We start from the raw sequence: 26,279 nt of genomic DNA, 5'->3' as shown, positions 1-26,279 counted from the left end.
TCAGGTCCCTGCTTTGTCCCAAGTCTGTTCATGGTCCTGCAAGTCATTCTGAGAAAAATCTAGGATCCCATATACCAATTTACAAGGCCCTATGAATCACAAGCTGTAATCTAGGGGAAAATATCAACAATCTCAGATATGCAGGTGATACCACTTTAATGGCAGAAAGCAAAGAAGAACTAAAGAGCCTCTTGATGAAAGAGGAGAGTGAAAAAGCTGACTTGAAACTCAGCATTAAAAAAATTAAGATCATGACATCTGATCCCATCACTTCATGGCAAATAAAAGAGGAAAAATTGGAAGCCGTGACAGATTTTCATTTCTTAGGCTCCAAAATCACAGCAGAGGATGACTGCAGCCATGAAGTTAAAAGACACTTACTTCTTGGAAGGAAAGCTATGATAAACCTACACAACATATTAAAAAGTGGAGACATTTTTGAAGTTTGACAGAAAACCATAAAAAAATTCTGTAAAGCAATTATCCTTCAATAAAAAAATTAAAAAAAATATCCTGAGAAAAATTAGTCTTACATTAAAATATCTTTCAGTTCAGTTCAGTTCAGTTCAGTCGCTCAGTCGTGTCCGACTCTTTGTGACCCCATGAATTGCAGCATGCCAGGCCTCCCTGTCCATCACCATCTCCTGGAGTTCACCCAGACTCACGTCCATCAAGTCAGTGATACCATCCAGCCATCTCATCCTCTGTCGTCCTCCTGCCCCCAATCCCTCCCAGCATCACAGTCTTTTCCAATGAGTCAACTCTTCGCATGAGGTGGCCAAAGTACTGGAGTTTCAGCTTTAGCATCATTCCTTCCAATGAACACCCAGGGCTGATCTCCTTTAGGATGGACTGGTTGGATCCCCTTGCAGTCCAAGGGACTCTCAAGAGTCATCTCCAACACCACAGTTTAAAAGCATCAATTATTCAGTGCTCAGCCTTCTTCACAGTCCAACTCTCACATCCATACATGACCACTGGAAAAACCATAGCCTTAACTAGACAGACCTTTGTTGGCAAAGTAATGTCTCTGCTTTTGAATATGCTGTCTAGGTTGGTCACAACTTTCCTTCCAAGGAGTAAGCGTCTTTTAATTTCATGGCTGCAGTAGTTTTTCCAGTAGTCATGCATGAATATAAGAGTTGGTCCATAAAAAATGCTGAGTACTGAAGATTGATGCTTTCAAGTTGTGGTGCTAGAAGACTCTTGAGAGTCCCCTGGACTACAATGAGATTAAACCAGTCAATCCTGAAGGAAATCAATCCCGAATACTCATTGGAAGGACTGCGGCTGAAATTGAAGCTCCAATACTTTGGCCACCTGATGTGAAGAGCCAACTCATTGGAAAAGACCCCGATGCTGGAAAGACTGAAGGCAAAAGGAGAAGAAGGCGGCAGAGGATGAGATGGTTAGATAGCATCATTGACCCAATGGACAAACTCGGGGAGATAATGGAGGACAAAGGAGCCTGCAAGCTACATTCCATGGGGTATCAAAGTGCCAGACACGACTTAGCGACTTGAACAACAACAAATAGGATCCGAGCTCCTGTTACTCCTCTAACCTTTTTAAATATTTATTTCCCCTTCATTTATCCCCTCTAACCAAGTGGCCCTTGGTTAGAGGGGATAAATGAAGTGGCCCTTCTTGGATAGGCCAAGAATCTGCCTATCTCTGGGCCTTTGCTTTTGTTCTCTCTACCTGGAATGCCTTCCCCTGGTTATTCACATGTCTATGTATAGCTATTTATTACCTTCAAGATCCATGCTAAAATATCTGAGTTCCCTGATCTGCTGATTAATTAGCCAAGGCAGTGAGGGAAAGGCTACCCACTGCAGTATTCTGGCCTGGAGAATTCCATGGACTGTATAGTCCAAGGGGGCACAAAGAGTCAGACACGACTGAGAGACTTTCACTTCACAGTGACTCTATCACACAAACTGTGTTACTGTCTCAAACACTTAGAAATGTGGGGGTTTTATTTATAATTACCTTATATATTTATTAGTTTACTTATTTATTCCTTCTATTAAGATAACTATAAAAATCTTACTGAGTTATTCATGGCTTTAACGTTCATGTCCTTAAGTTGGGTGACATCAGCAAGATGGTAAAATAGAAATCCCAAGATTCTCCAACCCCACCCTGCCTCCCCAGAAAGAGATATTAATTCAACAATGCACAGACCAGTTCCCTTAGCAAGAAATCCAGAAATCAGTTAAGAAGTTCCTAAACTTCAAATGAGCATGAAATCACCTGCATCAAAGCTGGTAGAAAAAATCCTGGCACAACTCCCCCCCACCTTGCAGTTCAGTGTGGTGCAACTGGGAGAAAACTCAGCTTCTGGCTTCTCCTTACAGAGGAAAGAAATTGGAACACACATCTAATGTCCTGTGTTTTGGGGGTACCACCCACAGGACAGGTTTTGGTCTTGCCTATCTTAGAGCACTTAGAGGACTCCATACACTCTAGATGCCTAGCAGACACTGAGAACCAAAGTTCTAAGTAGACTGAAGCTTGCTTCTGCCCCAGAGGACCCGTGGTACAGCAGTCAGTCAGTTACATCTTACCGAGCTCTCCGTCAGGGCACTGACAAGAGTGGAGCATGTGTCTAACACTCTGGCTTTTGGGGAGGCTACTCAAAGGACTGGTTTCTATCTCTTCTGACTCAAAGCACTAATAGGATGCAGCATATTCTAGAAACATTAGGATTACTGAGCATAAAAGACCTGGGAAGCCTGCAGTAGCTCTAGAAAACCTGAAGTTACTGTACATATACTCCACAGGTAGCAAGAGATTACAAACAGGCAAGCCCATCTAACCGGGAGTTTATATGTGCAAGTCTGGGCCTTCCTGGTACTTCACATGGTAAAGAATCTGTCTGCAATGCAGGAGACCAGTGTTCAATCCCTGGGTCAGGAATATCCCCTGGAGAAGGGAATGCTACCCACTCTAGTATTCTTTCCTGGGGAATTCCATGGACAGAGGAGACTGGAGGGCTACAGTCCACTGGATCATAAAGAGTCAGACACAGCTGAGCAACTAACACACATACATATCCACATAAAAGGTTTGAGACCCACCAAATCTCATTCTGGGCAGACTGATGAAAGTCTTTCCCTGTACATGATCAGTCTGTACAAACTGAGAGAGGTGGCTGTTTTTTCAAAAATTACATATTATAAAATACAATTTTAAATCATAGTCTCATTCATTCATTCACTCAGTGTAAGAGGCAGTAAGCAATGGATAGGTGTAAAAATAATGAGTCATGTCTGTATGGAGATACAAACTATAAACAGATGGCAAAAGCAAAATATATGGATTATTTATTTCAACAAAATAAAAAATGTTAGTCTATCAGCCCTGATCCTAGAAACATGCTGATATTTATTAGAGAAAAAGAAAAAGGATAAATTGGGAGGTGGGGGAAGTTTTAGGGAGTTTGAATTCATGGATCCAATATCGTTCTGTTACTAACTGGTAGCAGGCTCTTAGAAAAATTGTTGAACTGTTTTTTTGTTGTTTAGCTCTAAAATGACAGAGTTTGACTAGGCAATATAGATTCCAAGTTCCAAATTCAACAAGTTTATTCCTTAAAATATTGTATGCAGTTAATTCAAAATACATTATGAAAAAATGTTGCTGATTTTTTCAGAGATCCCCTGACTTTCAGATACAAAAGTTATCACTTTTGCTTGTCCTCTGTATTTTGAGACTCAAAGACATACACTGCAGTTTGGTTAATAATAAGATTAATGTATTTTTTTTTTTCTTTTTGCTCAAGGAAGAAGGCTATCTAAAGCAATTTAATCCTGCGTAAGACTCACAGGGCATAAAACACACAGACAAACATACACACAAGTTCTCTATGGATCAAGAAATAATAAGACTGTGAGGTACTAACAAAAGGAGAATAAAGCAGGAAGTCTTGTCTTTATCAAAAAACTGGGTTTTGCATTATTTTTGCATAATGCATACAGACAGCACCGTATGGCTGTCCACGAAAAATATGCCCGAGGAATGATACCAATATTATAAAAAGCATTATTCACAATTTTAATTAAACCAATTTATTTAAAACGAGCCTCAAGAAATAGATTCTTCAGGCCTGCTCAAATTAGGAGCCAAATGTCATCATCTGATAAACATCTTCCAGAAATGAAAACCGGTGTGAAGCTTTGGAACTTATTAATCAGAGAGGAAAGAAATAACATTGATATTTATCAAGGAAAAAGTAATTATACAATTTTTTATGGTAGTATGTAAGCTGTAACATGACCAGAAATGTCACTATTGTGGGAAGTTTTAAATAAAACAAATTTTTAAAGCAATAAATATATATCTTATATCTTAAAATAGAGATTAGGATGTATTTTGATAAAATAAAAACAAAATAAAGGGCTTCTGCCACACAGAGCCCATGCAAATCATCTAGCAGTTACTATGCTCATTGAAATGATCTTCTTCCCAATGGATCTTACACACACTAGGTTGAATATCTAGTATCAGCTTCAGAACTCTTAGTCATCTGTCCTCTCCTATCTTCCCCACATTACCAGGGATCATCACCCTTTAACATGTCTTCCTGAAAGACTCTCTCCTCTCCTACTAGCCCAAACCTCGTTTGTTCCCCCTTACTTAAAATTCTTCACAAAATCAACTTTCATTAAAATTTATCCAACTACTCTTTCTAATTTTATTTGATTAAATCCCCCTAACAAATCACTGTATTATTTGCCTAGCACTATTTTGACATAATTATGTTCGCTTCTTTCTTAATTTTCTATTTGTTGATTTCCATTACATGTAAAACCTAGACCATTTATGAAGACTAGAAAGCTCTGGCCAGCTTCCCTCAACTCACAAACAACAGCCCACCCACACCAGTGCTTGCATAGGTCCTAGGACACACCAAGGATGCTCTTCACCTTTGCATTTGCTGCCATCTCCTCCTGGAACACTTCCTCCCAAGATCTCTATGTGACTGACTCCCTCATTCAAACCTCATCTCACTGGCATCATCTCAGAGAAAACTCATCTGAACACAGCCCTAGAGGAGCCCTTCCCCTATCTCACTGGGTCATTCTTTGGTCTTTAGATTATTTGCACTTCCTGAAATTATCTTGTTGAGCTGCTTCTTTATCTTCAGTCACTTCCCACTGGTGTAGCAGCTTCAAGAGAGCACTTTGTCAGTATAGCTCTATGTTGATGACCCCTCTTGCTCGAAACCACACCTTTTAAAAAACACTGCATGCAGATGGAAAGTGCATTTTTACTACTTCCTTTAGATGGGTAGATCTTCACATCATGTTACTTCAGGTCTCTCTAAGAGCTGATATGCTGTCTGAATATGACAGATGAATGGAAAAATATTTCCGAGTGAGGATTCAGTGGCATCACCAACTCGATGGACATGAGTTTGAGCAAGCTCCTGGAGTTGATGATGGACAGGGAAGCCCGGTGTGCTGCAGTCCATGGGGTCGCAAAGAGTCGGACACAGCTGAGCGACTGAACTGAACTGAGGATTCAGAAAGAGAGAACTCAGGATGTTCAGTGTGTGTCCAAATGTCCAAAAAAATTCCAACTCACAAAACTATGCTACATATCAATGCTTTTTCTCCTATATGAGTGATAAATTGACTAATCAAAATATAATTTTGTCTTATAAAATTTTTTCATAAAAACTGGAAATAAATGTCTCCATTTTTCATACGCTCTTGATGTGTGTATCCACTGGGACAGATGGAGAAGAGCAGCAGCCTGCCTCACCTTCTGAGAAGCAAGGGTAAAACAGATGTTCAGAGAAATCCTCACCAACCCCTCTCTCACCCAACAGGACCTTCAGAACTGCACCCAGAAACCTTTAAATTTCCTTATGGACTGATATGTAATTAACATTGTAAACTCTGTTTTACTAGAAAACAGCACAATCGCCTGAGCAGGCTCTAAAGTCAAAGCCAAGGAGATTTCTGCCATATTCACCAGCTGCTTCTTTGCTCAAGAAACACCTGGATGCTGCTACGTGAAAATATGCTGCCCACTAAAGAACATAATTTGTATTCATCTCCAGGACTATTTTAAAGAAAGTAAGACCTTCCCTTTATTCCCCCTGAAAATAAAACATAAGAACTCTACCATCTAATAGCAATCTTCTCCTTTCTAACCCATTTGGCCTTGCCTTGCTTGGAAATCTGTTAGTGAATCCTGACTACACTGTCACCTTGTTGGAAACACACACAGCACCACAGATACATGTGACTCTTGGTTAACACAAAACCTCCCTAAGGATGCCCCTTCAAACATGGAGGAGAAGCGAGGTACCTCTGCTCTCAGAGCCACACCAAATATCTGAACGGACACGGGCCAGTGTCTCCTCACCCACGAATCTCAGACTCTGCTTCCCCGGCACCATTAGTGTCCTCTTAGGCCGATGCACACGATGTCCAAGGAGAGAGGAGCGCCTTTTACCATATCCGTCCCTTATATCAAATATTTTTAAATCTCCCTCTCTCTATATATATGAATAACAGTGACGGGAAAGGAGAACTTTTCATTTGCCCCAAAGGAACATGCCCTGTTTTAGCTTATGAGTTCTGATGACCCCCCCGTATTCCTCGAAGTGAGTTTTAGCAAAATAACAATAGATGCATAACTGGAGAAAAGAGGTTTTACAATAGCCAAGAAACTATGTGGGGACCCTAAAAAGGGAACATTTAAGAATTAAAAATTCTTTTTACTGAAATGTGCATCACTGCAACCAACCTGGTCGTGTGACAGTGTCTACTGCGGGCCTTCACCTTGTCCAAAGTGCTCACATTCGTCACTTTCCTTATTGCCCAGAGTCCCCTTTATGGTCACACCACCGGAGAACATAACTTACTTCTTTTTTTTTTTTTTTAATTATAAAATAATAATCTCATTTTATTTATTTTTTTTTCATAACTTACTTCTACAAGTTTCTGGTAAGCTGTGATTTCTTAGGTACCCCTAAAAAGAAGCACATACTTTTAAACTTGCTGGCTGGCTGCTGCTCTTGCTGCTCAGTCACTAAGTCGTGTCCAACTCTTTGCCACCCCATGGATTGTAGCCCGAGAGGCTCCTCTCTCTGTGGGATTTTCCAGGCAATAATACTAGAGTAGGTTGCCATTTCCTTTTCCAGGGGATCTTCCCAACCCAGGGGTCAAGCCTGCATCTCCTGTGTCTCCTGCATTGGCAGGTAGATTCTTTACCTCTGAGCCACTGGGAAGCCATTTTTAAACTTGACACTGCAAATATTGGCAGTTTCACAAAACATTATTATAGACTGAGGACTAATTGGAGCTCTCTCACATATAACAACAAATTCTAAATAAACTGGAGTTTTCTGAGAAAAATTAAAATCAGAACAGAATGAAAGCACATTGAGTATATTTTTGAACACATATGCAAGATAACTAATCATAGAGGGGAAATAAAGCAGTTGTGCATAGAGAAAGGAGGCTTTGCCAATCAAATAGCTATTATAAGGGAGTGCATAAGGACATAGAAACTAATTAACAAAATGTAAGAAGTCATAAAAAGAAGAGTATGTACTAAAGACTGAGAAACAAACATTCTTTGTAAAAAAAAAAAGCATACATTTGGTTACAGATCTAAAAGGAAAGCCTTTAATAGTTTAGAAATGTAGATACAATACATATATATCTGAAAGGCTTAAATCTGTTTGAAGGTATCTGTTCTGCAGTTTTAATTTTACACTAAAAAGGGAAATGTCAAAGAGTGGAAGTACTACCATGATCTTGAGGATTGTGAAATGCCTGATGTTCAACTAAATTTTTAAAATCTCACGTGCCTGCGTGAAGAGGCACACGAATAAGAATTGAAGCTCATCTTTGTCAAGTGAAAACTAATGGACTTGTGAGAAAATAACCTAGGTTACCCTTTTCAAATGAGCTTCCAAGGTGGCTCAGTGGTAAAGAATCAGCCTGCCAATGCAAGAGACACAGGTTCGATCCCTGGGTTGGGAAGATCCCCTGGAGGAGGAATTGGCAACCCACTTCAGTATTCTTGCCTGGGAAACCCCATGGACAGTGGAGCCTGATGGGCTACAGTCCATGTGGTCACAGAGTCGGACACGACTGAGCAAATGAGGACACACGCATGCACCCTTTTCAAATAGTGTTTTCAGTAACCTAGAAGAAGCCTCAAATAACTGCAATTCTTTGCCTGAAGGCATCATTCAACAAAGCTAGCATACAAATGCTAGGCATTACTAGACAGGTAACAGAAGGAAAACAGAAGGGAAAAAAAAAGGACAGAAAGAATCAAAACCGGCAGACACTCTTGTGCTACATTATGATTCCTCCTCTTCTGGAATACTGTCCACAGATTTAATTGACACTTATCAAAATGTTAACTTATCCTTCAAAAAAGGATAAGTAAAATAATCTAGGAGACGCTGTAAGCTAAGGAAAAGATTAAAAAACACGACTACCAGAAAGTCAAAGACCCAAGACACATCGTCAAGAATTATAAAAGCATACAAGCTGAGTGAGAATGAATTTAGATGCGGTAGGGGATGAAGATTAAAAAGACAGTGTCCCTCTCTTTAGATGGGAATTACATTCCTTTGTTTGCAAAATTCACTAGGCAAGTGGCTTAAAACTTAAAGGATGTAATTCTATAAAAGAGCAAATGAAAGGAAAAACTTTATTGAATAGAAAGTGAGACATATCTCAAGAGAAAGTACAGGGTGAAATACAGCTAAATTCAAAGAGTTTAGATAAATGAAGCTTATGGATATTAGATCCATGACAGATTTTTTATAATGTCAGAATGCACAGGGTAGACATATCCCTTTTAAAGCTGGCTTTATAAAGGGAACCATGGTACTGTTTCTAAATGTTCCTTAGTACCATTGTTAAGAGTAAGAAATCCTAAGCTAGATAAATTACTCTTCTTGATTCAGCCAAGATATTCAAATGTTCATAAAGATAAAAGGCAGGGAAGCAGCTGAAAAAGATAGAAAACATCATCTCATTCCCTTACTGAAAAGGATATCATCTAATCTATGTGAATACTTAAAATTAACAAAATAGGAATGAATGGGGCCATGCCTCTGAGTTTAGACCAGAGGCTCCCAGTTTAATGGCTAAAAAAGAACCATCATTCATTTCCTGAGATGAAAACATTTCAGGATGTAGCAGTTCTACTACTCCAAGATCTAGAGGAGAGGAGTAGTTCTCTCTTGCAATGCCACACGCTCTAGTCTATACTCTTCAATACTCCGTACTTGAACCCTTCAGTCAATGCTTCAGTTTCCTCTACACATTACTTATGAAAAGAATGAACCATTTGGACCAAAGGACCAAAAGAGAATTAAAATCCCCACCACAAGGGACATTGGGGGCGGTCAGCACTCTGTGTTAGGTCTTCTATGTCAAAACCCTTCAGACGATATCTAACATGAAGACTTGGAATATTCCTGAATTGCCCCCTACACAACGGTGAGCAAAAAATGGAGATGGCAAAATGGCATGCCTATGTGATCCCTTGTGTGTACAGTTCTGCATGGACATGTGAATATGTGCGCACACACACACACACACCAGTCTATTCCATTTGTACATAATGCCTAAAGAGAGGTCTTGGCCAACTCTGGGGGGAAGTACTTCAGATTGTTACCTTCTTCTTGATATCTACTGGAATCACCTGGATTTTGTACAAGATACTATTAATACTTTGTGAATGTTACAAGTCAAGAAAGGGATGCAAGTGCTATAATCCTACAGACAGAATGTTAACTTAGTCTGTTGCAATTATTTCCCTCTGCTTTTCCACTCTTCACTTCTGTCCACCTCCTCCTTCCAGGTAAGAATTCACCAGCTCTAAATCGCCTTCCCTGACTTACCTCACCTGCTCAGGCTTCAGCATGACTTGTGCCTCACCACGTGTTTCTGCATTATATTTTAGCTGCTCATTGTGGCCTTATAATTGTACTCTAGCTTTCCACAGCATCTATCTTGCCTTCACACTCACAGACCTGCTGCACCTTCTGCTGCTGATCTAAGCACAGCAAGGAGTGTATAGGTGCACTAGCAACTTCAAATGAAGACGGTGTCTCCTTGGTGCACAAGTCAGAAATCTGATCTAGTTTGCAGGACTGGATAAAACCGGGACCCAGGGTGAGAACACACAAGAAAATAATGTTGCTTTCAAAAAGGCATTTGGAACAATGGAAACGAACTACAGAATCTCCAGAAGGACAACTCTGCAATTCTAATGCTCGTTATGCCACTGTCGGGACCTTAAGCCAAAAAAGGCTGAGTAACCTGGGGTTAGACATTCTGTGCCTCAGTTTCCTTATCTACAAAAGGGGATGATGAAGAATAACCTCTCTGCTTCCTGACCAAACAAAATCAAATTACTTCTTAAAAAGATGTATTCTTGAACTAGGGCTTCTGGGGTAGCTCAGCTGGTAAAGAACCCACCTGCAATGCAGGAGACCGCGGTTGGATTCCTGGGTCAGGAAGATCTGGAGAAGGGATGGGCTTCCCACTCCAATATTTTTGGGCTTCCCTGGTGGCTCAGACAGTAAAGAAACTGCCTGCAATGTGGGAGACCTGGGTTCGATCCCTGGGTTGGGGAGATCCCCTGGAGGAGGGCATGGCAACCAACTCCAGTATTCTTGCCTGGAGAATCCCATGGACAGAGGAGCCCAGTGGGCTACAGTCCATGGGGTTGCAGAGTCAGACATAACTGAGTGACTAAGCACAGCACAGTCCAGCACCCTTGAACTAAATACTTATTGGGTATTTACTATCACTAGACATTCTGCTACACACATTCTTGTGTAACCATCTAAGCAAAAGGCCCTGGAGATGGAGTCACAAGGAAGAATCTAATCAAGGTACCATTTTGTCTCTTCCTGAACCACAAGGCACTTAATCTGTCTGTGCCTCAGTTTCCACATTGTACAAATGTGAACTAAAATATACATGTCATGGGCTGTGTGAATTAAGTAATGTAATATGCCTTAACATGCAAAATAGTATTCAAATATATGACAAAATTAAAATGTAAATATACAACTCTAAGAATTTTACAGCCACCATCATAATTTATATTGACAGATATATACTAATCAAGCTTCACTCTAATACCATTTTAGCTTTACATTTAAGTCATGTTTTTAGTTTAGCCCAAATAAATTGTCAGCCAAAATCTATTTTTAAATGTATTACAATGTATTTGCAAAAGAATTTCTCATATTCTCCAATAACCATTCCAGCTATCAAATCATGTCATTATTATTTGAAAATAATCCTTTTTAATGATATCAGTTTGGGTCATATTTTATTGATATATAATATTCATATAGCACCTTACTAATCTTTTAACAAATATTAACTACTTAATTTTCATATATCCTTTGGAGATAAAATATTTTTCTGACAACTACTTTTATGCTTTATACAAAAACTTAAGTGTAATTAGAAAACAGTGAATGAAAATATCTCAGTTGTTACTTAAAGTACTTACACCTGGAAAAAAAGTTTTCTATTTCAATGCTTTCACTCTGAAAGTCATATTGCATTAAAATATAGGGAGAGACGGGAGGCAAACACATCTCACTAAGAAAGTAGCAAATGAGAGAATTCCAGGAAATCCCAGGAAAACTGGAAATTGACAAGGTTTTCCTTAAGACTTCTGTATCACCCTTGATACCATATTCCGTCTTGTAACTGTGAAGACAGTGCTCCTGAGCAATCCTCACCCTTGAATCCCAGTTTTTTAAATAACTCCTAGATATTCTGGTAAAATAATCCATGCTACTAGAGGGAGAAGGGGATGACAGAGGATGAGATGGTTGTATGACATCATCAACTCAATGGACATGAGTTTGAGCAAACGAGATAGTGAAGGACAGCCTGGTGCGCTGTAGTCCATGGGGTCACAAAGAGTTGGTCATCACTGAGCGACTGAACAACAAACAGCAACTGGAAGTTTACACATTATGCTGTCTAAAAGTGCCTTCTCCGGAGATTAACCCAAAAGTATTTATGGGATGTTTAAATATTTGGGGGGTATTTCTTTTTTTGTTAAAATAATGTTCTAAAGCCAAAATTCATCCAAAAGAAAAGACAGCCATTTTAGATGCTTTCTGGACAACATGATATTGTATCCATAAATAAAATGATCAAAGATGAACATATGTGTGTGTGTATCATATATATGGGGCTTCGCAGGTGGCACAGTGGTAAAGTGGTAGATTTCTTCTGCCAACGCAGGAGATGCATGAGAAGTGGGTTCAATTCCTGGGTTGGGAAGATCCCCCGGAGCAGGAAATGACAAGCCACTCCAGTATTCTTGTCTGGAGAATCCCATGGATATAGGAGGCAGGCTACAGTCCATAGGTTCCAAGAGAGTCAGACGTGACTGAGCCACTAAGCACACACACATGCAAACACACACATATGTATAAAAGATGAACACATGCTGCCCTAAATGGAAGCCAAGTATTTTATATACCTGGATGCTTATACAAAATAAAATAATAGCTACCAAACCATTGTATACAGAACGGTATGAATCACGATACTATGTAGAACCATGTAGTATCACTCACTACCATATACAATCAGTATATTTTTGTGCATTTTTCATACTCCCAACTATCCTATTTGCCATTAAAAGAGAAACAGTCTCAAACATAATTGCCCCCCATTCAAACATTTTCAGTGGCTCCCATGATTAGAGACCACTTTTTACATGTTTCTTTAAAGGGTCTCTATGCAAAGAAAATGTAACCTTAGGAAGTGTGGGGGAATGGGGTGATACAGGCTGCTAAAATGAGAGAAACCTCCTTGAACTCTTAGGTTGTAAATCAATCATTCACGTAAATTCGGGATCTATTTCTTAGCAACTTCGACATGTTGAACGTTCTCCTGGGAGTTTACTATAATCTTTGTCCATCTCAACCTACACCCATTCTCCAGGTGATTTTATCCAAAGTCTTGACTTCAAATGGTTTGGGCATAAAGATGAGTTCCAAAAGGATATCTTCCTCCTGACCCTTCCCCAAAAGGCCAACACATCTCCAGCATCCCACACAACATCAACCCTTGGATGTGCTCACAGGCATCTCACGTTTAACTTGGCTGGGCTGGAATTGGCCTGAGCCGTTGGGCTACAATAACCACACAACACCGTCCCCTGGTAAAGGCATGAGACACGCCGATCAAGGCTGTCTTATAACCACGGCCTGAGGCGCTTCAGGGAGGTGAGCACCAGCTTGTCGGCATTATTTGTGGATGACAGTGTGACAGATGATTTGCACCTGGTCCCAGAGAGTCTCCTGGAAAGCGGTGCTACCGAGGCTGACGGTATGGCAAGAAAATGCCGAAGTGGCCAGCAGGGGACCGGAAACTCCAGTCAAGATGCTGTTTTGGTCTTCCTGGTCCCATGGCGTTCTAAGCATACACCAGAGGTTCTTGATCCAAGGAAAGAGTATGGACTGTGGGTGCTGCCGTACTGTGCCATGTTCCCTGACTGTTACTGGGGGTCCTATGAATCTTCTTTGGGCTTTACAGGTGGCACGAGTGGTAAAGAACCCATCTACCAATGCAAGAGACATAAGAGTTGTGGGTTCAATCCCTGGCTTGGGAAGACCCCTAGAGGAGGGCATGGCAACTCACGCCAGTATTCTTGCCTGGAGAATCCCATGGACAGAGGAGCCTGGTGGGCTACAGTCCACAGGGTCGCAAAGTGTCAGACACGACAGAAGTGACTTAGCATGCACACACGCAGGGATCTTCTTCAGTAACCAAAGTCTGTCTAAAGGACACTATCAGAGCCCAAAACTAAGCTCCCCCGGCTCTCTTCCTCATCTCAGAAAAATGAAAACTGCCTTCTCTTAGTTCTTCAGGACAAACATATTGGGGTTACCTTTAACGCCTCACCTTTGCCCTACCCATCTTGTCCGTGAGTAAGTCTCACTGGCTAGCCTTGCAAACTATATCTGGAATCTGACCATATCTTTCAACCTTTACCACAACCACCTTATTTCAAGCTCCCCTTATCCCTGATCCATCACCAGGATTATCACAGGAGCCTCAGAACTGCTTTCTCGGTTTCTGCCTTTGGCCTCCTGCAGTCTATTCTCAAGTCAGCAGCCAGAGGGATCCTGGTGAAACACACGCCAGAGAACACTCATCTGTACCAAAAGAGCCAAACTCCTGATCATCACTTACAAGGCCCTACAAGACTTGGCCCTCATTACCTGCCTGACATCCCTCTCTCCCATGCCCTCCCAGAATCCCAGCTGCTCCTCTGCACGCAAGGGACGCTCTCATCTCTGGGATATGCAGAACCCTCTGCTGAGTGTTATTCCCCAAATGGTTCCTGAGTTAATTCCTTCATTAAAAATCACCTTATCCGTGAAGCTTCTTCAGTGACCTTATCTAACATTCATCACCAGGACCATCCAACATTTCCTACCCCTCTTCACTCTTATTTTTCCCTCCTGAGACTTATCACTCCCTAACAAACTCTCTTCCCTTAGGAGAATGCAAGCTCACCCAGAGCAAGAATTTTCATGTTTTATTCTCTACTGTGTTTCAGTGGCTGGGACAATGCACATAGCAGGAATTTAATAAATACTTGTGAATGAATAAGTGATAGTAGAATTAATATAAAACAAAGTGTTTCTTTTTTTTTAAGTCTAGTCTGTTGGCATTCTAAGAAGGCAGGTAGCTCCAGGCATCCCCTGGTACCCAGCCAATGCCCTCAGTGGCACCCCTCCTCCAGAAGGAGGGGACCAGGCCTAGGATAAAGCCCACCTCCTTCATATGGAACAAGAGGCCTTGCTCTCCTCTGCCAGACTTGCTCATAATGCCGCCTGTCACACCCAGACAATCCAGTTACACCATGCCTTCTGCCTCAAACATCTGCTGATCCCCAGTCTTCCTCCAGAGAGCTCTGATTCCACAATGAAAATCCAGTTTCCCTTGCACTACTTTTCTGTGTCTTCTCCACTCTCACTGGGTGGTTAATTTCTTCCTCAGCAGCTCAGCTCCAATCCGTAAGTGCTTACCTTATGATTAAGTTCATAACAGTCTCCTCCACTGACCCTGGAGGAGAGAGGATCTTAAGAGAAGCCAAGTTATTTCCATCACTTTACTTGGCTCAATATCCAGCACAAAGGTCAACACAGTGGAAGTGCTCAATAAACGCCACTGAATGAATCCGTAAGGACAAAACTGAAAGGAGGGAACCATGCAGAGAATATAATCCCCCAACAGGAAGACTCCAAGACCTAGATCTGAGGCTACCACACGACCTACCACATGTTAAATGTGTCCGTTTCTTCACCCAAAGAGCAGATAGAATAACTTACCCACCTACCTCACAGAGGGTAGAGCTCAAATGGTAAAACAAAAGTCAAATATCCCATGAAATACTTTGTATCAATGAATAGATCAAAAATTTTTGCTCTTTTTTAAAATCTCATAACTGATTAAGCAAACACGGAAATAACTAGATCAAAACCAGGTACACCTAATATAAGAGTTTTCCAGTAGTCACGTATGGATGTGAGAGCTGGACAATAAAGAAGGCTGAGTGCTGCAAAATTGATGCTTTCGAACTGTGGTGCTGGAGCTGACTCTTGCAAGTCCCTTGAACAGCAAGGAGATCAAACCTGAATACTCTTTGGAAGGGCTGATGCTATAGCTGAAGCTCTAATATTTTGGCCACCTGATGCAAATACCTGACTCATTGCAAAAGACCCTGATGCTGGGAAAGAGTGAAGGCAGAAGGAGAAGAGGGCAACAGAGGATAAGATGGTTGGATGGCATCACCAGTTCAATGGACGTGAACCTGGGCAAACTCCAGGATGGTGAGGGACAGGGATGCCTGGTGTGCTGCAGTCCGTGGGATCGAGCAGAGCTGGACACGACTTGGCAACTGAACAACAACAGCAACCTGTAGCTCAGACAGTAAAGAATCTGCCTGCCACTCAGGAGACCCAGGTTTGACCCCTGGGTGAGAAGATCTCCAGGAGAAGAGAACGACAACCTACTCCAGTGTTCTTGCCTGAAGAATTTCATGGACAGATAAGCCTGGTAGGCTACAGTCCAAAGAGTAGGACTGAGTATCTAACACTTTCACTTTTTTTCACATATTGGAGAAGGCAATGGCACCCCACTCCAGTACTCTTGCCTGGAAAATCCCATGGATGGAGGAGCCTGGTAAGCTGCAGTCCATGGGGTCGCTAAGAGTCGGACACGACTGAGCGACTTCACTTTCACTTTTCACTTTCATGCATTGGAGAAGGAAATGGCAACCCACTCCAGTGTTCTTGCCTGGAGAATCCCAGGGACAGAGGAGCCTAGTGGGCTGCCATCTATGGGGTGGCACAGAGTTGGACACGACTGAAGTGACTTAAAAGCAATATAACTATGCCTCTACGGGCTTACAACATTCAAACAGGAGTAAACCAGCAAGTGTTGTCCAAAAAGAATATTAAAATACAGGTTATATATTCTCTATGTATATGGAGAGAAAGCTATGCTATTGAATATAAATCATTGCATATAGAGGACTATAATTTGATATTCATTACACTTTACTAAATAAAATGATAGAAAACTTTGCAGCAAACTTTAATGCTTATTACCTGTTTTTAGAGGCAGTAAATTTAAGAACAAAAAGCACAGGCTCTGGAGTCTGTCCATTTAGCTTTGAATAACAGTACAGTCTGACTTTTAGAAAATTAGCTCCTTCTGATTCAGTTTCACATAAGTTAAATATACATAATAAAGCACATTCCTCATAGAGTTGTTTAAGAGAATTAAAAGAGATAACACATATAAAGAGTTAGAACATTGCCTTGCACATAGAAATTACTCATTAAATTTTGGCTATTATTAATGTATTCATGACTCTTAAAATTTAAAGATGTTTTCATATATTTTTCTGTACTGACATCAAACTAACAAATGTAAAGAAAGTTGAAAAATCAAAGTTTTCAAAGTATTTCATCCCAGAAAAGATCTCTTTGTCTTGATATCTCTGCCGCCACCTCAATCTTGCCTTAGAGGGCCTGTGCCAAAAACAGCACTTAGATGGAACACACATGTTGGGAATCAAAAGAGAAGAAGAAATTGCTCTCATGTGCCTTAAGGCTGCATTCCCCTATCTCCCCTTCCCGCCCTGCCCCCAAACGTAGGCTACCCTGTGACACAACCGCAGCATGGAATGAGGTTGCAACTGCCCACTCAGACGTGTAATTAATAGTAAAAAAAAAAAAAAAAAAAAAAGGCAGAGACATCACTTTGCTGACAAAGGTCCATTTGGTCAAAGATACTGTTTTTCCAGTGGTCATGTATGGATGTGAGAGTTGGACCATAAAGAAGGCTGAGCCCCGAAGAAATGATGCTTTTGAACTGTGGTATTGGAGAAGACTCTTGAGAGTCCCTTGGACTGCAAGGAAATCCAACCAGTTCATCCTAAAGGAAATCAATCCTGAATATTCATTGGAAGGATTGATGCTGAAGCTGAAGTCCCAATACTTTGCCACTTGATGTAGAGTCGACTCATTGCAAAAGACCCTGATGCTGGGAAAGATTGAGGGCAGGAGCAGAAGTGAGTGACAGGGGATGCGATGGTTGGATGGCATCACTGACTGAATGGACATGGCTTTGAGCAACCTCCGGGAGATAGTGAAGGTCAGGGAAGCCTGGCATACTGCAGTTCATGGGGTGACAAAGAGTCAGACATGACTTAGTGACTGAACAATAACAACAAAGATTAGGTTAATGTAGGTAACCTAAGGTTAACTGAGGCGGGTCTTACTGTCTTACTATCCACTTCCTCCTCCTTGCCCACTCATCACAAAAAGAATCCAGAGTTCCTTCTCTATCAGCACGAGGCCTGAACTTCTAACATCACCTGATTCACCCTCAGCACTGAAAGCCATGAAAGAGTGCAGACTCTGAGGAATAAAACCAGATCTGAAGACCTGAACTTTGATCCTAGTGATACTGTCGGAGTGAGTCAGTGGGGCTTTCTCTGTGTTAAGTTTCCTAATCCGTAGTGCTGCAATACTACTGCTAATATGACTACTCATGAGGCTCTAAGGCAGGAGTAAAAGGGGAAACAAACATGGGGAAAACACTTGGAAATTTATGAGAATCACACAAATGAAATGTAATTCTAATATATGATTCCTGGCTCATTCGCTTTCCTCCCTATTTAGACACTGATCTTGACCCTTGGAGCCATGCCATTACAAAGATTTCTCTGATAAGAAGAAGTTATATTCAAAGAGAGAAAAATAATTTATTTAAACCACAGGGTTAGAAAGGTGATGGCTATGACTATAAATAACAGGTAACCTCTGCATTTAAAAGTACTGACTAAGCACCAAAATCCTTAAGATTTTTTGAGAAGCAAAAATACTCAATCAGCAGTGAATATCAATAAGGCTAAAATGGATTGCCTGTGGATAGCAGAAAGAAATAAAAATTAGGTCATAGACTGAGCTCCATTTGTGTTTATTCCAAAAACAATGTAACATTTTCTTTTTCTGCCAAAGACAATCTCTCTGGAGAAGGTAAGAATGCAACTACCTGAAACAGATGCTTCCACCCAATTAAAGGATAAGCAGGGAAGGAAAAGTCACAACAGGAGCAAACAAACCTAACACTTCTTGAGCACCTCAATGCCTTACATGGACTATCTCGTTACTCCTCACAGCAGCCTGTTTGATAGCTCTTCTTCCTTCATTCTAGATAGATTAAGGATTAGAGAGGAAAATTACTTGTTCAAGATAACACCTCTAGTAAAGTACTCAAATGGAGTTTAAAACATCTTGCTGCGAAGTCACTTCAGTTATGTCCAACTCTATGCGACCCCATAGATGGCAGCCCACCAGGCTCCCCCATCCCTGGGATTCTCCAGGCAAGAACACTGGAGTGGGTTGCCATTTCCTCCTCCAATGCATGAAAGTGAAAAGTGAAAGTGAAGTCGCTCAGTCATGCCCAACCCTCAGCGACCCCATGGACTGCAGCCTACCAGGCTCCTCCCTCCATGGGATTTTCCAGGCAAGAGTACTGGAGTGGGGTGCCACTGCCGTCTCCTTAAAACATCTTATCCAATCCCAAAGTTTAGATTTTTATCACAACTTCATGTTCCCTCTGCCAAAATAACCAGGAACTCTTCTAAAACTCAAGGGAAGTGGGGATTCTTCAAAGATTTTTAGTACTGCTACGGATGATATGCACCAATCAAGAGTGAAGTGGAAATGATCTTATGCAGGAATAGGAAATGGGATGGTTGAATCAATATTATCTGGCAGGTACATTGTCAATACTGAAAATGGCGCCATCATCTACAAATAGTAGGGAATTCAGTATCTAGTGGCTAAAGAACCTTTCCAAAATTTAAGTCCAACAGATGAGATGCAGAAGTGCTGAATGTGGTAGATGAGGATAAGAGCATACTAGCTTTCATAGCTTTTAACAAAACTTGAATGAGAACTTGTGTGTGTATTCTATAAATAGGGGGATAAAAGACAGAAGTAACATTTGGGGATCCATGGCAAGAGGGAATATGAGAAGAAAGGCCGTAGAGCAAGAAACTGGGTAAAAAATCACTAATAATTTCTTCCCGCAATCGATTATCCCAGCTCACTCAAATGACATAAAAAACCAAACATAACATAAGGAAGAAACTGCTCAGTTGATGACTCACAGAATGGTTTTCAACCTCATTTGACTTAAAACTGGTAAGAAAAGTAGGCTCCATAGAAAAATGAATATATATATATAATTAAAATGTGTTCAACTATCAGTCAGATCTCTCCTTGAAATAAAATTCTAGGGTTTTCATCTTGACCAAGATTCTTGGTTGGACCAATGTATTCTTTTAAACAAAAGAAATCTACAACAAAAATATAGCCATCTCCAAGGCATCTAACTGAAATTTTTACATCATTTTGGGATTAACATTTTTTTGAAAAAAAAAAAAAAAGTTTTTCCATAAGGATACTACTCTGCCATTATAGAGTACATTAAAACTAAATTACTTTTTATTCAAAAACTCCATTTTTCTGTGTTAGTAGTAAATTGCTTTTAGTTGGGGTTTAGAGAAGCAATGATTAATCACTTCTGCACAGACACCTAAAAAGGCCAGTTACTGGAGTTATACTTTGGTTAGATTAAAGAAGTGAGCTATGGCTTGTTAACCATGAGGGGTACCCACCTGAAGCGGGTCACACCACAAACCCATCTTTTCTTCCCTATGACGGCCAGTGCCACAATTATCGCACTTTCCCCACCTCGTACTTTCCCTTCATTTGTCACAGCCAAGCTTCTCAGCCGGCAAGGGTCCTCTCAACTTGAGGGCCTCCAGCAGGGTGACCCCACGTGCACGGGTGTTCACTGGCAGTTCCAAGACAAGGCAAACAGAAAGAAGGGAGGTGACACAGGAAAGCAGCAGAGAAATACAAGGGCAGGAGGGGATGAGAAGGAGCAGCGAGCCGGAGAAATAAAGGAGAAGGTAAACGAGAAGGAGAAGAGACGACAAAGGCAGGAAAAGAGGGAGGCGGCACAATAACAAGAAAAAGAAACCAAAGCGGTCCAGGCTAAGGGGAAGAGTAGAAGAGGACCCCACGGGCACATGGACGGCCAAATGCTGAGTTACTGCCTCTTCTTACCTGTCCTCCCCACAGGGAAAACGGAGTAACAACTCCTGGGCGCCTTACCTGGATGAGTTCGTCCAGCTCGGTTGAATTGACACAGGCGTGTTGGGAAATAAACGTCTGCTTCTGGATCACGATGGTGGTCCGCTGGGAAATCTCGTGAGGCTGCTCCAAGGCTTTGAACACGGTGGCTCCGATGATGAGATAGAGGACGACCACCAGGAAAATCGTGGAGACCGTCTTCCATTTCATAACATTGATGGTCGTGTCACTCTCCACCCGGGAAGCTAGCACGGTGGGTTTGGTGGAGAAGGAGAGCCTGGGTTTGGAGTTCTGAGCAGCAGACTTAGGATCCAGCAAATCAGGGGCCGCCACTGCCAACAACAGAGAAGGGAGGTTAGAGGGGTCAGCAAAAGTGGTCTGGATTCCACCTGCTATCCTGGTGAGAGCTCCAGAGCCTAAAGCAGAAGTGTGCCCATGAGGTTGCATCCAGGACCATATATGAGGTTCAGGGAGAAGGGGGTGGGTCTCAGCTCTCTGCTGCTATTGGGGTTTCCAATAGGAGGAGGAAAAAGCCAGGAGGTGGACCAAGAACCTTAAAAAAAATGAATAAAAGAATGCCTGCAGTCTTCCTAATTAATTTAAAAATTTATACCTGTCCAACACGCTAGTGAACACATTTGCAGAACTCCTAAGAGTTGATGGTACTAAACTAGATATCTGAATGCTCATAAAGAAGGCTAATGTATTATTCCTGTTCTCAATAACACTCTATATCACAAGCAAATTATCTAAAAATTCATTACAATAAAGGAGCTGTATTATAAGTGAATTTGCACTCCAGACATTGTTGCTCGAAGTAAAACATTAGTAATTATCTGGTAAAATGTGATAGCAAATAAACCACTCAATAGCTCTATCATTTCTTTTTGCCCGCGTCCAAGGTGGGCTCATGATTAAGTATTCTCTGTATTTTGTTATTCAATCTCTGATATCTTGAAAAAAGAAAAACAAAAGTATTGTCACCCATTCTGGCTCAGTCACAGGTGAAGCCAAGAGATGACATGTTCTTTCCATTTTAACAGTGAACATTATCAAGGAAAAAAAATGAAAACCTTGTCTCACACCTTAGACCTCCATGCTCTGTATAAAGCTAATTGCTCCATTAGAGTGGATTTATGCGTTCTCTTACAAATTCCCATATACTCTGAGGTGACTCTAAATCCATTTATTATTTATCTCAGCTGTTCCAAAATATCATTAATGGATTTATTTTTAGAAAATTCAAGAGATACTAGACTTCAACTTGCTAAACGGAAAATAAACCATTTACTACAGAGTATTTGACTGGAAAGGTAACGCTGAACCAAAAGGGGTAACAGAATGGCTGAAAGAGGGGACACTTCAAAATATCCTTAACTTGGACAGAATAATTGATTCACCATCCATAATTCTTACAAATATAAGTAAAATTACTTTGTTGTTGTTTAGTTGCTAAGTCATGTATGACTTTTTTCAACCCCATGGCCGGTCAGGCCCCTCTGTCCATGGGATTTCCCAGGCAAGAATACTGGAATTTCCTTCTCCAGAGGATCTTCCCAACCCAGGGATTGAATCCACATCTCTTACATTGGCAGGTGGATTCTTTACTGCCGAGCCATGAGGGAAGCCCAAAATTACTTTGGTGTTTAATAAAATTATAACCTAATCTGAATAACACTTTTCAGGTAAGTACATAAGAAATACCTATGTAATTGCACCCAAACATCATACAGGTACCTGAAATTACTTGAAAATAAGAAGGGAATAAGGAGTGTCATCACCGACTCGGTGGACATGAGTTTGAGTGAACTCCAGGAGTTGGTGATGGACAGGGAGGCCTGGTGTGCTGCAATTCATGGAGTCGCAAAGAGTCGGACACGACTGAGAGACTGAACTGAACTGAACTGAACTGAAGGAGTGTCAATTTTCACATGACTACATACTCTGCCCTCTTGTCTACCACTGTGAGTTAAATGTAGGACTGCCACAGTTGGAGTTCATAAAATAAATCATCTGTTGCCCATCAGAAAGAAGCTTTGCAAACAAAGCTATGTGAAGCACCAGACCTAAGTAAGGAGTGTTGTGTAATGATGGCAGGTAACAGAGTGCTCCTCAATCAGCATAACTCTGAATGATTCTGACTTTGAAGGGAAGTCAGCCCCCTGATGAAGTAACTGTAGCCTGGGCTCCAAGTGGGGATTCCACGTAAGTACAGGTCATTTCAGCAGTTTCAAATGGTTCAACCTGCTACGCACAGATATGTACACATTTTCCTCCTGATACAGTCACCTGCTTCAAATAAAACCACAAATTAGCAGACACCTTTTAACACGTGATATTCATAAAGGAAACTTCATCTCAAATAAGCACTGGAAATGTGTTTCATGGCTACAGTCCATGGGGTCTGGACTGTAGACCACAGAGTCCAACACGACTGATTAACTAAGCACGGCACAGCACGTGTTCAAGGCTTTAATTTTTTGAAAATTTTAATAGAAATGTTGATAACAGCTGAAATTACTGTCATCTGCTGTCTAGCCACCTCACCCCACCTCCAAGCTGCTTAGTGAGTCTCAGTGAAAAATAAAGGTCATCATCTAAAATTAAGCCATCTTTGGAACAAAAATAACAGAAAATCACTCAGAAACTCCACATTATCTCTCTGAAGGAAGCTGTCCAAGCCTTTCCTCCCCAGTTCTCTGTGCTCTCTTCTCATCTTTCTGATTTTTCCCATCACTGATTTCTTGTCTGCAGCACTGGAAAACACCAAGACCATTTACCTTGATGCTCCCAAATCCCAACCTAAATTGCAATGCCAAACTAAGATATTATATGATTAGGGGGAAAAGGAAGAGATTTTTTTTTTTTTAAAGACTGTGTGTGTACTGTGTGTATTATTAAGCTAAAACATTTCCTGGTGTATTTTAATTCTTTTAAGTTATTGCTTTTTCTTTTTAATTAGCAGAAATATATATAATGCACATTTGGCAGACAGAATGGGCAGAACCTGGTGAAACACCAAAATAAAAAACAACAGTCTTTCTGCACGAATATGGGGAACCCTCTGGGTTTCCATCTCCATGTCGTTTGATGTATGATCATGAAGAGAAGCTCCTTAGAATAAGGAATCAAAGATTCACCCCTTCCACACACTCTGGGCACCATCACGCCCTCCCTTCTCTGCCTGCAGCACCTCACAGCCTCCGCTTAATCCTAGCCTCTCATCCGCACCCACGTCTGTCTTCTTCGCTCCTGGCCACAACTGACGACTCAATTCCAGGAGAAATGGGCTTTTTCAGCACCACTGCCTATGCCACCGCGCTGTGGGCAACAGGTGTGACCAGGGTCACCCGTCGGGCGACTCCCAAGAGCTGACCCTCCTCCTTCGGAAACTCCCCTAAGTGTCCCAAACCTATACCCAAGACAGATGCAAAACGCCCAGGCACCCGCGGGAGAGTGGGGAGAAGCAGCCAGGAGTCGATCCGGGGATAGATTTGCCTCCAACCCCAGACTGGGATCCAACACCTTGGACGGGAAACGAAAGGTGGAAAACGTCCGCGTGCTGCCAGCGGGGCTTTTGCAACCCTCCCGGGACTGGCTGGGACGGAAAACGCGCGGCGGGAGATGGGGAGGGGGGGTACCCGGGGGTCTCACCTCCTGCTCTATAGCCGGCTCTCTCCCGCGAGGCGCTGGGAAGCATGAGGCATGCAGCATTCACAATTTTTTTTTTTTTTTGAAAAAGACGGACTTGAAGCTTTTACAAACAACACGCCATTGTACTCACTTCTTATTCAGAGACGGGCTGCGCGCTCCGAGCTGCACAGGCAGGCATTTTTTTCCCCCGGCTTTGTTTTACAAGGTGGGGAGAGCCAGGGCTGGACGCGGGGAGGGAGGAGGGGAGCGTGAGAAGACACGGAATCGCGGGAAGGAGGGGACACCCGCGGGCCGGGCAGAGGGCGAGGCCGAGGCCAAGTTGGGCTGGGGCGCCGCCGCCCCCGCGCGCGCCTGCGGCCGGGCCCGGGTCACCCGGAGAGCGCGGGCGACCCGGGTCCCGCGCCGGCCCGCAGCCGCCGCCGCCGCCGCGCGCTCCGCCCCGGGCTGCGCGCTGGCCCGGCCCCGGCGCGGCGCGGCGCGGGGGCGGTGGGTGCAGCCCGAGCGGCCGTGCGCCCCGGCGTCTTTGTGCGCGAGCCTCGCTCAGCCCCTCTTCGCATGTCTTTGTGCGTCTCCCCGGCAGAGCCCTCGGCGCCCCGGGGGCGAAGGTGGGGGTGGCACGGTCTGGGAGCGCCTGGCGCCCTCCAGCTCGCAGCTCGGCCGGCCACCGCCGCTCTCCCTTCCAGGCTCGCTCCTTTCCCTCCTTTCGGAACTCCCTCCCCTGGGCTCCCCGCCCCCCCTTCCCCGTCCGTCTCACCGCCTGGGCTCGCCTCCCCGCCAGCCCTGCGAGCCCAACCCTCGCCTCGTCTCCCCTGGCTCTTCCGAGGCCCCCTCAATCCGCGTCCCTGCCTGCGGGCCCAGCCCTTGGGTTCACCTGCTGCCTCTTCTCTCGGACCGGTCCGCTAACCCTGCCCCCTCTCTACATCCTCACTCACGCTCTCGGGTACCCGGCTCCAACCTGTCTCCTTCCAGGTCGGGTTGCAAGGTGTGGGACCGAGCTTTGGGGAGCGGGGTCCTGGACTCCAGCACGTGGGCATCCTCCCCTCCCTCCCCCACTAGGGCTGTACAGAAACGTACCCCCTGAGATCCCTGGAGCGGGGGCAGTAATAAGGATGCTGATTTCTTCCAGCCCGCACCTGGGGAAGGTTTATCAAGCCCCAGCGACCTCCACCCACCATCTTCCAGGGTGCTGGACCTGGGCAACTAGCTTTTGTCAGCACAACGTTGATCGAATGGGGAAGGCACCGGGAGCCAGGATGAAGACATTTAGGGATGCAAAGGAAATGAAAGAAAAATCCATTTGGTTCTCAGGGCAAAACCTCTTTGGCTGGGCACAGAGGTAGCGAATGTGGTCGGTGGGGACCCCCGGACCTCAGTCTGAACTCGGTGCTCGGCGCGCACCTCCGCACTCGGATCCCAGCTTGTCAGGAACCTAGACGCCTCCCAGACTGGCACACCGCCGCGCTGGGGCAGCTGGACTCTCGGCAATCGGGGCGGGGGCGGGAACCGAACCCTCACGAGAGCGGGCAGAAAGTGGGCAGAGGCCCGGCTGCAGCTGTGATGGACGAGTCTTCTCGCCGCACACAGGCTGTAACGGAACTTCAGCCGGTTTGTAAACTCTTTCCTCCTTCCCACTTGCGCAGCGGGAATCCCCTGCTGACCTCCGCCCTCCCACCTCCAGCGCTGTGAGAGAGTTTATCTTCCAGAACCGCTGCTCGGTCAGATTGGAGCATCTCCCCAGGGACCAGAAGCTATAGACGTGAAGGAGAGAAGGTAAAGCTGAAAGGCTCTGGATTGAAAAAAGAACGCTATATGCGAGGCTGTGGCCGTCAACGATTTGAAATGCCAAATTACTTTTTAAATTTCAGAATAGACTCAGCCGGCTGTCTCCTTTCTCCTA

General features: G+C 43.1%; 1 protein-coding gene across 3 annotated transcripts in view; it reads right to left on the bottom strand.

Moving 5' to 3' along the window:
• KCNK2 (potassium two pore domain channel subfamily K member 2) overlaps window positions 1-26,279 on the bottom strand; it is a 252,288-nt gene that overhangs the window by 111,469 nt on the left and 114,540 nt on the right. For 2 of the 3 annotated variants that reach the window (XM_005901277.2, XM_070384776.1), the window contains one exon: window positions 20,750-21,060. In XM_005901277.2, coding sequence (XP_005901339.1) covers window positions 20,750-21,060 — 311 coding nt within the window. Of the gene's footprint in view, window positions 1-20,749; window positions 21,061-24,512; window positions 24,873-26,279 lie in introns of those variants that run through there. The other variant, XM_070384777.1, reaches the window with a different exon arrangement.

The sequence above is a fragment of the Bos mutus genome, chromosome 16 (assembly GCF_027580195.1).
Source record: "Bos mutus isolate GX-2022 chromosome 16, NWIPB_WYAK_1.1, whole genome shotgun sequence".
NCBI lineage: Eukaryota > Metazoa > Chordata > Mammalia > Artiodactyla > Bovidae > Bos > Bos mutus.
Note: the sequence above shows the minus strand (reverse complement) of the source record. Positions and strands in the feature narration are given on the sequence as shown.